Genomic DNA, 13,281 nt, shown 5'->3' with positions numbered 1-13,281 from the left:
CCGAAGAACATCTGGCTAAATAAGAGCCATCAAAACTTTTACGATTGAACTAGTTGTAGACTCTTCGCAAAAAATGCTCTCAAGGTTTACTATAACTAATGCTATTTACGGTAACCCCTATTCAAGTGATTAATTACCCAATGCATCAATACGAAATCGTTAGGCCTTTTTTTTAAAATAGACAGCTGAAAGGCATTAGAAACTTACTTATATACGCCAACCTCTTCGGGCGTCCAACAGAACGGTGCACCCATTAGATAGAGAAAGGAGAACTGGTTGTCCGACAACACGACAAGCATGTACAGGAACATAACAATGGTTACCAACAGTGTGGAAGGGTGTTTTGATCGGAAAAGCTGGAAAAGGATACGGCAAAATGGATACATACACCACAGCTACAGTCATGTTAATGGAGAGGTGGTTGGAGGAGAATGCTACCTAGTAAAATCAATGAAGAGGATGAAGTCGGCAGTAAGATCCGAGGGTCCAAACAGTTGGCTTTTGGGGGTTGAACTGCTCGCCGAGCTTGTCGATTGGCTTACGTGTCACCACGCGAGGAAACAGAATCAGGATAGGTGAGTGGTTCCTCCCCTTCTGCTTGCGTTTATATTGAAACCATATCAAATAGAAAGACACGAATCAGAAAATCAGCCCCAACAAAAGGACTGGTGAACAGATCAGTCAGATTGACCAGAGGAAACTAATAAAATAGGTGCCCAATCAAGTAACCAGATACAGAAGAAAGATAAAATAGACTTGTCGAGACTACTGAAATGGAGGTACCCAAAAGAATAACCAGATGCAAGATAACCGGACCAAAACGCAACAGAAATCCCAAACAGAGCGACCAAATTATGCAGCTAGATCAAAAACCACTAATCACCTTGCCGATTATTAACAGCTCCATGAAAATTATATAAACATAAGCAGAAGTTAAAGAATCACCCATACAAACGCGCATTGACAGACGATATTTTCTCGCGTGGTAACGAAACGTTTGCAAGACAACTGGCAAGTTCGGTGAACAGATCAACCTTCACCTGATCAACAAACAATAAGCTCACATGAGTTATAAAGAAAACTACTCACAAGGTTGCTGAAAACTCTTCGACCTTGTGAGTGGTTTCCTCAATGGAAATATACTGCGATATTTCGAATATCGTGCCAACTGAATCATGAGGCAGCCTGTGTGCAGCACATTCAGCTGGAGGACATAATAAACGAGAGATTCAATTGAGTCTTCCGTGAAAACCAAATTGATTTGCAAATGAGTGTATTTCTCACATGAGTTACCAATATTTTGGCACACTGGTTCAAACAGTTCGAGCAAAATTATTCCCCTTCCATGACGACCACGCCCCCTCTCTTAGGAATCGATCATCATAAGCCATGTAAGAAAATGGAGCCAGAAAACTTAGACTGAAGTAGACAGTTCAACGCAAACTGGCCTGAACTGTTAGTGGTGGTAAACTGTGAAGGGCCAGCAGGGTAGAAATCGGGTATGGAAGGTTGGAATGAAATTTCAGGTGTGAGAGCATACAGAGACTCAACTGTTGGCTACACAGAAGTCATAAACTCGTGAAGGCTAGAAAAAGAGGAGAAATTCATCATCCACAATGGAGACAAGCTAGAATCAGGTGTTTCGAATTAGTTCATCGAGTGTTCCTGGTAGGCGGGACAGGGTGGTGTAAAACAGGTGGTACACATGGGGTTCGGCATGGTGAACTTCACTGTGCTCCGACCAGCGGCGTCGCAGAATAAAATATGTCACAGCATAATTAGAGCTGATGTGGATGAGAACTTAAAGCGTATGTCGATAGGACAAACGTAGTGCCACACTTAGCATCAGACCGATGAGCTTAAGCTGTGACGATTCAAGATACAGGTTGAGCCGGCTGATCCGCAGCTGCATAATGCGAGAAGTAAAGTGAGAGAGCTGAGATCTCCATCCGCCCATTCGAAATTGTTGGTACCCACTGCAGCCCTATAACAGGCTTTTCAGAGTAGGGGTCAGAAGTGTGCACCCAAACTTTTCAGCAAGCAAGATAAGGCTCGTTGAACAGTGAATTGTTTCAAAGACGGACGTTTGCCTATGCTATGGATGACAAAATATCCCTAATAAAGGAATTAGAGTGAGACTGCTCAATAGATGGTGGCTAGTCTGTTCGTCAAGCCTGGCAGTTGATTTGGCCAGGAAAACGGTTGGCATGACAGTGATAAGGTAAATGCTGAGAAAAATCGCCACACTATCTCCCCATAAATCAAGGTTTTTGGAAAGAATAGATGAGGCGACAGTTCGAATTATTTTTTTTAATTTTGAAGTGTCATGAAACTACAAGTGGTAGTGAAAGTTACTTCCAGCATTGATTGACCTAGATGGGGGGAGTGTTGGAGCTTACATTCGGTCTAATTCCCTCCCTATATGGGATGGAAAGTCTCCAAACGCCGGTGTTCAAATAGCCTGTGACGAAAACCTTGTCCATCTGGAATATACAGACGATATGGTGTTTACTTTCAAAGAAGGGAAGAAGGCGCAAGTGTTTTTGGATGGACTGACCAGTTATCCCGTCCTCTGACATGCAATTAGCACCCACAAATTGCAGGATCACGCTCCTGGACATGCAGTTACTGAACACGCCACCTGAAATCCAGGGAGAAATACTGGAAGTTGTGGAGCGTTTTACGTATCTTGGAAGCTGTATTAGTTCTGATTGTAGTGTGACAGATGGGGTCAATGCGCAAATCTGCAAGGCCCCGGTCGCGCTTGCTAATTTGAGACATCTATGGCGTCAAAGGGGTATATCCCTGAATCTCAAGGGACGTACGTATCAGGTTAGTGGGGGCTGTTTTGTTCCGTGGCTGTGAGATTTGGCCTGTTCGAGCAGCGGAACTGAGATGTCTTCAGGTGTTCGAAAATCGTTGTCTCAGAACCATAACTCGTGTGGATTAGTGTCGGCGAATTCGTGACGAGGCAATCAGGAAGTGAGTTTTCGGTTGTGCAACGTGTACCTCCATTGAAGAATGTATCTGGAACCAGAAGCTGCGTTTGTTAGGACATGTGCTGCGTATACCGAACCATCGTTCGCCGAAAAGTGCTGTTTTCCATGCCCAACTCAGAGTGGCGTAAGCAGAGAGGTGGCCAACCCTTGAATTGGCAGGGGGGTATGAAGGAGATTACGAAGCGCTTGGGTGCTGTTGGTGCTATTCGCCTTTCAGGATGGGGACCGCGTGGTCCCCACTGGGCCTGTTGAAACTCTGCAGCATATGGCTGTCAACCAATGTCAGTGGCGTTCTTGTTATCAGTTTCTATTCAGATTGCTCGAATGAGTAGTGTCTGAAGGCGTATGCATTTCGGAATGACTGTGATAAGCTAGCACTAAGTCCCTTTCCCGTCCACCTTTATTCTTTTCTTCACAATAAGGCTTTCAAGTAAACCATGGTTGTACGGCAGTGAAACATCGATGTTGAACACTAGTGTTATGCTGTCGATGATGATGACGCTATATGGGCCGAGATGATTCAGTGGTGAAGGTACGAACTTAGTGATCGGAAGTTCCGTGTTTCGAACGCAACCTCAGCATCCTAACTGCTCCTGTCTGGGCTTGGCCACCCTGAGAACATCTCAACCACCATACTTCCGATGGCATGGCAATTAGGCAGTAAACTACAGCCAAAATACGACCAAAGTACAACGCAGGAGTTTGGTGCATAGTCGATTATCATTAAAATGTGCGACACTGTCAGTGAATTAAATGATCAAAGGTTCAAGTCGAGTAACCGTGATAGGGGGTTTACGACAAGTAATTAAAACTCACCTGCAAAAAGCTCGGCAAACCGGAGGAGGTCGGAGTGACAGACTGCATAACGGAAGAGGAATCCGGACTATTGCAGGGGCTTAGACTGGTTGAATGGACGGTGAACGGACTGAGGGTGGATGGCTTCGTTTCGGGTAAAAATGGAATTAGGACAACCGGAATGCAGTACAGAAATAGAAGCCCAATCACTGAAGAGTTGAAACCACATCGTTGAATCACCGAACCTTTTTTGGGAGGGGGGAGAAGAGGTGGGAAATTTAATACAGGCCTTTCTCAAGTTTAAAAACTACTTTGGAGAATTGGGCAAATATATCACGCTGATCAGGTATCAGTGGTTTCCATGCTTCACTGCGAAGTCATAACCTAATCTCACCAAAACTGTTTCCATCCTTACGCCTGGTTATGCAAAAGACTCCTTGAAAAAGGTGATTCAGTGAGAAACGAAGAGTAAGAGTAGTAAGCTGCTCTGTTGACTCCTTTGATAAAGACGATCAAAGAGCAAGGCAATGGGGAAACGTGTTGTAACTTTTCTGTAAACTGGTGTGGGCCGGTCAATTGAGTAATTCAGTAAAAACGGTCTGATAGATAGTCTAGCGAAGACAGCCGAACACGTAGTGTTTATCCAACTCATTATCTTAACTGATAGCCGAATGGTTCATAAGGAGGCGGAGTACCAGATCGATGGGACAGATTTACTTAAATGCATCAAATAACTTGTCTGATCGCGAAACTCAATCCATTTCAATGAGTACAACCTAGGACCCGTCCACTTGACAGCCAAAATCCGTCGCAATGCTAAGTACCACGTGACTGACGAATTAGCACTGAATAGTCACTGTGCGGTCCAATTTCAGTAAGTCCGTTAACAGTCGTATTCAGTGCAACTTTGGAGAAATCTAATCAAGTCTCCTGTCTGCTTTGAAGGCCGAAACTGCAGCGAGGGACAATTGAAAGCTGGCTGAGATTTGAGTTGACGAGCTTGCTTCAAGAGCATACAAGTCCAATGCCGACGGGAAACCGCTAATCTCCCAACTGGTAACGTTCATACTGCTATTTACCCGTGGAGCCGGTGGTTCATCATTGATTCGCAAAGCTCTTAGGAATAAATAGATAAATAATTGTTTATCCGTAACGCTTTCGGTGCTCAGCTTCCACGCCACCCGATAGAAGCACGAGGGCTGAGAACTGCCAAACCCAAACACAAGCAATCGAGATGCCGAACTACGGACCTTCGGGACAGAAACCACTGAGCTATCTCGAGCCTGGGAATTTAGTCCGTGGATAACAATATTGCCCTAACGTGGATTCTGAAACGTTGGAAAGCTGGTACTGTTTAAAGTCATGAAGACAGCATTTAAAAAACATGAACTTACCAATAAGTCCAAACCCCAAAGCACTTGCTAACAGAAGCGTAGCATCAAGTATGCCGAGAAAAATCAACCGATTCCGCTCTAGCTGACCGCGATTGGTTTGTCCGGCCGCGGACTGTTTACTTACATCTTCAGCTTCCCGAGGGATCCTGGTCAGGTCAACGAAGCAGACAGTAGTCTGTGTGATGAGAGCAATGACGCCACCACCGAGAACACCACAGGTGACTGAACCAAAAATTATGACCGGTACGGGCAGGTGAAGCAAAACAACTAGCGCTGAAATAAACAAGAAAGGAAGGTAGGGTCTTCCTTCAGGGTAGTTTCCATTTAAATAACTCCTGTAAACAAATCAACATCTGAACACATCAATGTACACAATAATAAACTAGAAAAAGGTGAACGAGAATCAGCTTAAAAACCAGGAATCAAGTTCCGCTGCCGGCCTTGAACCTCAGTCGATCGTGTAATTTACTCGGCCTGCCAAATATGTCGAAAAGGCACCATTTGAAGGAATCCTTGGTCAACTGGGAAACAGTCTATGAATTCCTACGAGAAAGAACCACTGCACCAGCAAGAGCTTCGCAACTCCCAACCCCACTCTTTTGATCACTTGGTTATATGAATACTTGCAATAAAGTGCTTGAGAGAAAAAGACTTTTATCGGAATTTAAACATCATACCGTTGGGTTCTGTTAGATTTCAGACCCCAGAAAATCCAATCAGATGTGAAGCTAAGAATCATTTCAACTATATTGAATGTGCCGAGAACAGTCAGAACCAAACCAATGGACCAAATTGCGTCGGATTGACAGCCCACAACCAGTCTCCAGGTTTTTGTACTGTATTAAGTCTCATTTCATCAGTTCTTAGATTTCGATGTAATTAGCCGCTTTTGCAGATAAGCTATCGGCTTATCCGGCCGTGATGCATGCTCCTATTCACCACTTCCATGCACGTCCGCTCCGTCATCATTGGGACATAAAGAACACAGGGGCACAGCACACTACTGCGCTGTGAGCGCATAGACTTGTTTGACTTGTTCGCATGCTTGGAATATGCGATTTTGGCGTAAACTCGATATTGTCACCGAATCCGACCTCAATTACAGGTTAGGAGCAATCCAGAGGCACGAGACTGTTCGCTCCGTTCACTGCACAAAGCAATCGGTGATGAGTGTTAGGATACGTGGTTCCATTCAAAACGATGAGGATACGATTGGAAGACGACATACTGTCACATCAGGAAAACCGCCATAGTAGTACGAATGTCCCCGGTTCTGGCTCCGCGTATCAATTATCCTGAAAGAATGTCCCTGGTGAATGAGTTTGGAACCTGCTCTGGAGGCAAAATATTCTCACACCTGGTGCACAGTGTCTGTGGTTGACATGTGGAAATGGTCCATCGACCGCGGTAGAATAAAATTTTTCACGTCTATGTCGTTGAATAATTCATGAGCACGTACTGTGCCTGAGCAGCCTGTGGAACAGTCACACTGCGAAATTTTATTCTACCTTTGAACGTAGCTCTGCGGGACGAAGGCTGCACATTTTGGGTCAAAAAGGAATTCGTTCAAAAGACCTGAAAACCGGTTTCCTTATTTAAGGCTGTTTTTGGACTAAGCTGTGGAACTATTTATAAACCTGCCTGTGCCTTGAAAGTTGGTGAATTAGGTTCGATATTCAAAGTAGACATTTGACTTTGTTCTTCAGACTAAACCGCATCAATATGGAAGTAGGTTTCAGGCAACTTCCTGCGATGACACGAATAACGTATATACCACACTATTCTACCTGGGGAATAAAAGCGAGAGATTCGAGCCCAAATACAGCTTCCGAGGATTGCATAACTTTTTATATGGGTTACAGTTTTGTATCAATCGGTAGAGTCTACGTGTATAGTAGGTATCAATCGTGAATTCACACATTGTGACGCCGAAAGCATAATCCACAGTGCACAGACAAATATCTTATCTGGTTTCCATTAATCGAGAAAACTATGTCCGGCTGTCATTTGGTTCATTTTAATATAGTCCGGCGGTTTTCGTTAATTTTGAAATCAACCCTTAATCAAATACACTCGCTGAACCTCTCAAAAGTACCCTGAGCAACGCGCTTTCTCAGACATGGCCGGCTATCCATAGCCACCTGGTAAACGATCGTCCTGCCTCTATGCAGAAGCTAACACTGGGACTGCTCATCATCATGGAAATCTGTCGAAAAATCCGAAAATTCAGCGCACAACACTTGGTCATGCTCATCACAGTGATGAAAACCTGTAGCGACCTCTGATCGAACACAAGGTGCTGTGACAAGATGTTACCCGTGAACTGTATGGTGGATCGTGAATCCATCAGGTCCGCGCTCACAATAAACTGTTGACGGCAATCCAACTGTTTGGTGTACAATTTCGTAAAGGGAATTTTCCTCGCTGCAATACTGTTAGGGAACATGAAATATGATTATATTGCCCCCTTGAAGGTGGAAGGTAATAAATGGGCGACTTAGCGAAGGTTCATATTCCCAGAAGAAACCTTGCGATAAAACCGTCACTTTGAAGTGACAACGGATCAACAACAGCCGATAGTTTTTGGAGCTTGACAAGAGGGTATTAGCTTCTTCAGCTACCTAACCTAGCACATCTAAGTCTGTCTTCAGTTTCCCACTTGGAAGACTTTTCACTGACAATCAATACTGCCCACTATTCCTCATTTTGCTGAGTTAAATGAGCAGAATCTGTCCCATGCTAATCTCTGTAAGACTTTCGAATTGTAATGCAAAACGTCCGAAATTTCAAATTCCTAATGCACACTCATTAAAAGGGTGACTGAATCACCGCAAAGGAGAATAAAATGTCACCAGTATTGTTTGGACCCAATGTGTGGTATGTGGGAAGAAAGCCTCCAATGAAGCAATGAAACCTTCGTGAATGAAGGAAGTATGACATAATGCGGAAAAGGACGAAGGTATTTTCAAACACTAGGTAAACATTTACAGAAAACATCTACAATCAATGTTATATCTAAAATGAAACAGTGAAGGTTCGTATGCCTATTACAGAATTGCCTTACTAAGTGCTAAACGCCTCAACAGGTGAGCCAAATACTTCGAACAACCGTTATCGTGGCCACCAGTTGCCACTCACCTGGAGCTCACGGTTGACAAAGAACACTGGAAGGTGAACGTGCAGCCCCCTACGGCCTCGGAGGTTTATGACTGTATATGTTCTCCCGAGTGCTTTTGGTCCGCATTGTTCGAAGATTGAGGTGAAGTCCTCAGTAAGCGCTTATCCGATCCGTTTGCATTAGGGAAAAGCAGACTGTCCCAATCAAGTGGACGCCCACTTTCAAAGAAGGGGCTCGTTGTGAGTCTGGTAACCACGGGGGGGGGCAGATTAACACAGGTTGTAGCGAGACTGCTGGCGTCACTTTTGCTTCGTCGCCTTATGGTGGACCATGGAACACTGATTCGAGTGTCGAGTGTAAACCAAATGGTTAATCAATGGTTAATCATTACTTCCGCTTTATGTTCTTTGTTAAGAGGCCGTTCCCAACGTATTTGAGATCCACCGAGTAAACCGCAAGCAAAATTTTTCAACAACACTTTGTGTCAATGATGTTGTCAACGCGATATACAAGTAGGCTGAATAGTCTGAGAACCACCAGTTTGACCCTCCATGCTGCCTCGAACTGCAAGCAAGCTCCAGTGGCATCGAATTCAGCGTAGTTGTCGTGTGCGTTGTTCTGAAGGGGTTTCGGGTAAGTACAAACTACAGAACAGTCAATACAAGCCTTGAACACTGGTGCTCGTTTGCAAACATTGTTTATCCATATTTATATCCATACCTAGATTAAGACTAATATTCTACAGTGATCACCAATGATCCCTCTGCAGAGTGGAACTACAAGTGGTCAGGCCCTCACGTCTTAACCACAAGCCGCTTTGCTGCAACTCAATAGGACTAACCTGTGACTCCATTAGTGACCGACTGGCCGAGCAAAATGAAACCGATAGTGGCGCGGCGACCGTATCGATCGGAGAGATGAGCCACCAGGATGAGTGCCAAAAGACCCAGGCCCATCCCTATCAAATTATTCACAGCAAGAAATTTAGCCGTCTTGGCCTGGACGCGCTCACGCAGAGATTGTAAATCATCAGCTTTTCTGTCTGTAGCAGACCTGCAGAAGAAACATGAAAATAACCACATGAACATTGTATTCAAATTCGAGTACCGGAGCTATACCAGACTTTCAAGAGACAGCCAGTCTAACTAACCTGGGTGACACGGAAGAAATATGTTGATAAACACGGATGTCAAAAATCAGGTAGGATTTCTATATTCGATTCAAATCTATGGCTTCGAGAGTTCCCTCTATATCCAGTAACAGTTTAAATTAGAAAAAAAAAGATTTCGTAGAAACCACCCAAATCAGTAGAACCACACTACTTTCGTTGTCTTGAGAAGAATAAGTGCTAGTGAGGAGGATGTGAAGTCCTGCAAATTGAGCAAGCCCTACATTATCAATAATCCAAAAGTATTTAGAGGCCAATATCTGATGTGCTTAGATCTGGAACGAGCTCATTCATACCACAACTGACTTGACCATTGCAACGATCCACAAGCAGTGTTAAATGTATATGTAGACACACTCTCAGGTCCTATTCACAGTCTCTGAAGTGTGGGCAGGAACCGATACCCACTCACTCTTCGCAATTCAACGTGTTGACAACTACTCCCCCTAGGTTAACGCATCACAGGCCAATAACACTGGTATTCACGGTCCAATCGCATAGTTGATTGTGTCCCTCTATTAAAGCTACAGCTCGCTCAGTTTCCATTCTATGGGTGGTGGACCCAAAAGAATTAGTTTATCCATCATTTCTGTCGTTCTCCTGAACTTCATTGAACAAAACTGTAGCAACTATGACTAACATAACTTTGTTATACGATTTACGAGTAGTGAACTGAGTTTCTTTTCAAGATCAATATTTGGGATGAAATGCAAAACAAGAACTTGTGTTAGAGGAGCACCTGTTGAGTCAAAGTACCGGGAAAGGGCGTCGATCGGTACATGGAATAACCATGAATGAAACGCCTGAAAAAATGATCCTACATTATCCCACCGAACTTATTCGGAAACAGAACATCGTTTACAGTTGCGGGTAGGCTATTCAAGCAATATCCTACTAGGATGCCAGGATGCATCGGTATCATTAAACCCGCCCCTTTCTGAAAGGAAGTACGTTCAGTAAACCCTCAAAATCATTGACAGCAATGTACCAGTAATAGGTACTGGCACTGAACCGTTACAAGCCTACAGAATTTAAGCCAGACATAATGACTAAAAAAGTCACTGAAAATGCCATTGGAAACTATAGCATCCGAAATGGCCGCCAGTTCTCGTTATATGATGGACACGACTGTTAAACACGACCTGGACACCAGTGTTGTCTTTCATGATGTAAGGGGACGAACCGNGTTAAACACGACCTGGACACCAGTGTTGTCTTTCATGATGTAAGGAGACGAACCGCTCTATGGGCTGGTTGAATCTGTGGCCTCAACCGGTCAAATTGAATATCTGTATTAACAAACTTGATGTAATTGGATGGCGAGGGTCTCACTTCACTAAAAATCCGAACTCGAGTTGGTTCTTGTGACTACACAAGTAATGCACAGGACTGATCGCTGACCACTGCATCATCGCTAACTGGTGTTGTGAACAGAAAGTAGAGGGCAGGCAGGAACGAGTAAGAAGGACACGAATAGATGGCAAACATTACACAGAGCGAGATGTGAATTACTAGACTGTACCTTTACCCAAGAGTGACCGTGCTAGCATTGTGAAGTCGTCCATTTCCTCCTGATGAACGGAATCAGTCTGAACCCCTTTGGAGCTACATATGCGTTTCTGAGTGAACCATACCGACTGCACGTCGTTCAAATTAGGCCGATAAATTCACTTCATAACACGGTTCGTACAAGGAACGAGATCCCGAGTTATTTAGGCGAGGGTAGAAGTACGCCGGATTGCACTAACAACGGTCTACAGGTGATTACATAGACTGACTGAGGTTACTTAATAGTAGCGAGAGTAGTATGAGGAATAAGTGTTCTATCATGACGGAAAACCTCGCACTACTTATATATCTCACAGGTTTTATATCCAAAAAGGGAAATTCTTCTTGAACCGGAATTCCACACCAGGCAACGCTACTATGGAACTTATGCAGATACTCACTGGTTTTTGCAGCCTGAAGAGGCATCATTCGGAATGTAGGGCAATCCTGCATCTTCCGAAAATCTGTAAAACAAAAGAGTTGAACAAAACTTTCCGCAATTCGAACAGCTACTGGCACAATTGACAGAAATAGTGAATGCAATTAGTTGCAACCATACTACGAGGACACCAATACATCTGAATGACGGAAAAGGCCAGGAAAATATCGGTCGTAGGTTCAGAGAATTGAAGCACCTATGGCTTCTGAAAAGCAAACAAGCTCCGAACTTCTATTGTTGCTAATTTTGAAGAAGTGAGAGTCGAGAGATGCCAGTCCACAATTTGGCAAAGAGAATGAAACCTACATCGTTGCTCTACATGAGGACACCCAAGGCAAACAAAACTTAAATAAAATGAAAACAAATGATGGTTCAGATGCCGGATCCAGTCGGTGCACAGCGAACATGCAACACGAGGTAGCCGCAAGGACCGAGATGCTGCCAAGTTAACCAGGTAGGTGGCTAGCTGAGCTATCTCGACCTCAGGAGAGAATGTGGAAACTCCTGAGGGAAAAGTGGTGAATTGAAATGCTAGCTGAGGACAAAGAAGATGGAATTCAGTAGGCATAGGGTCGGGAAAACGGGAAGAAGCGTGTCAAAAGGTCGTAGAAAGAACGACTCCTGGTTAGAGCAACAAAATTGGGGATAAAACTGAAAGTGGGATGGGAGTCTCATTCAGCGATAGACGTTATCTCCACATTACAAGTCATGACAGTTAATCATGTGCGAGAAAAAAAGGCTTCGGGATTTCACAAGAATGTGTTTTAAGCTGGCTTGCATCCAGTCCAAGGCTTGATGCGCTTATCAGAATATATCGATCCTCGCCACAAAAGGATTGTTTCATAACCGAAAAAAATATCGCTTAGTATATAGTGCTTTCCAAAACAGTTTAACTACGTAACACATGAGAACAAGATGGAGTACATTCAGTAGGGGTCAAAAGAACACAAGAAGCATGCACAGTAACCGTGTAGTTCAGAGAGGAGACACAAAGTACAAATCCAAGTCGAATGCAAAGGACTAAAGACAACCACAGTTTGAAAGAAGCATCGATTAAACCTAGAAGCTATTGTTTCAAACTTTCCAAAAAGAAGTGAATGGATGCAAAGTTTCTGTCCTGATGTATCACCAACCTAATATGCAAATATGGGTGAATTACACCAAATGCAAGGCAAATAAATAGTTATGGATTCAAGTTCCCTTCTTCAGACTACTTACGCTAACAAGCACTTAGGTAACTCACCGGTAGTAGACATACTGATTGGTCAGAAAACTAAATCCAACCATTGACACATGCGCGAAAAAGATAATTGCGAGTAATAAGCAGACTGTGCACGTTAGTGAATGTGCCACAGGTGTCCAGCCCATCTGTCATCTAACCGCACCGAGTAATAGCCCGAAGCTGAAAAGCAACGGTGGAGAAGTATAGAGAAAATTTGATGACCAGAGGGTGTCATGAATATTCTTTGTGCTCACATTATCGCCTTCGCCTTTATTTTCAGCTTATGTACATCCATTCTTAGACAAGTAAAGCGCTATTCTTTCTACGCCATTCATTCTTGTTCTCGCGCTCAATCAGAATCGATATTCTATCCGTAACAATTTACTTGTCCAAGAATACCATGGAACCGTTGCTGCGACCCAAGTGTTTCGACGCAGATCCTAATTCTCCAGACGCAACAACGCGTTGGAATCATTGGTTCCGAACCTTCCAAACGTTTCTGGGCACTGTCGAATCGCCCAATCTAAATAAACTCGAAACTCTGATCCATTTTGTGGATGCACCTGTATACGTTTATATCGCTGACTGTCCAGATTAC

General features: G+C 43.8%; 2 protein-coding genes across 2 annotated transcripts in view; one reads left to right on the top strand and one right to left on the bottom strand.

Annotated features, from left to right (window-relative positions):
- T265_10808 (hypothetical protein) overlaps nt 1-12,864 on the bottom strand; it is a gene marked incomplete at both ends in the record, with an annotated part of 23,147 nt that extends 10,283 nt beyond the window's left edge. Inside the window, 6 exons of the mRNA XM_009177285.1 lie at nt 208-356; nt 3,816-4,039; nt 5,189-5,461; nt 9,148-9,359; nt 11,424-11,486; nt 12,705-12,864. Of these exons, the coding sequence (XP_009175549.1) occupies nt 208-356; nt 3,816-4,039; nt 5,189-5,461; nt 9,148-9,359; nt 11,424-11,486; nt 12,705-12,829 (1,046 nt within the window). The remainder of the gene's footprint in view (nt 1-207; nt 357-3,815; nt 4,040-5,188; nt 5,462-9,147; nt 9,360-11,423; nt 11,487-12,704) is intronic.
- Nucleotides 2,578-13,281, top strand: part of T265_10809 (hypothetical protein) — a gene marked incomplete at both ends in the record, with an annotated part of 23,562 nt that continues 12,858 nt past the window's right edge. The window contains one exon of the mRNA XM_009177284.1: nt 2,578-2,832. Within this exon, the coding sequence (XP_009175548.1) occupies nt 2,578-2,832 (255 nt within the window). The remainder of the gene's footprint in view (nt 2,833-13,281) is intronic.

This window comes from Opisthorchis viverrini (genome assembly GCF_000715545.1).
Source record: "Opisthorchis viverrini unplaced genomic scaffold opera_v5_411, whole genome shotgun sequence".
Taxonomy (NCBI): Eukaryota; Metazoa; Platyhelminthes; class Trematoda; order Opisthorchiida; family Opisthorchiidae; genus Opisthorchis; species Opisthorchis viverrini.
Note: the sequence above shows the minus strand (reverse complement) of the source record. Positions and strands in the feature narration are given on the sequence as shown.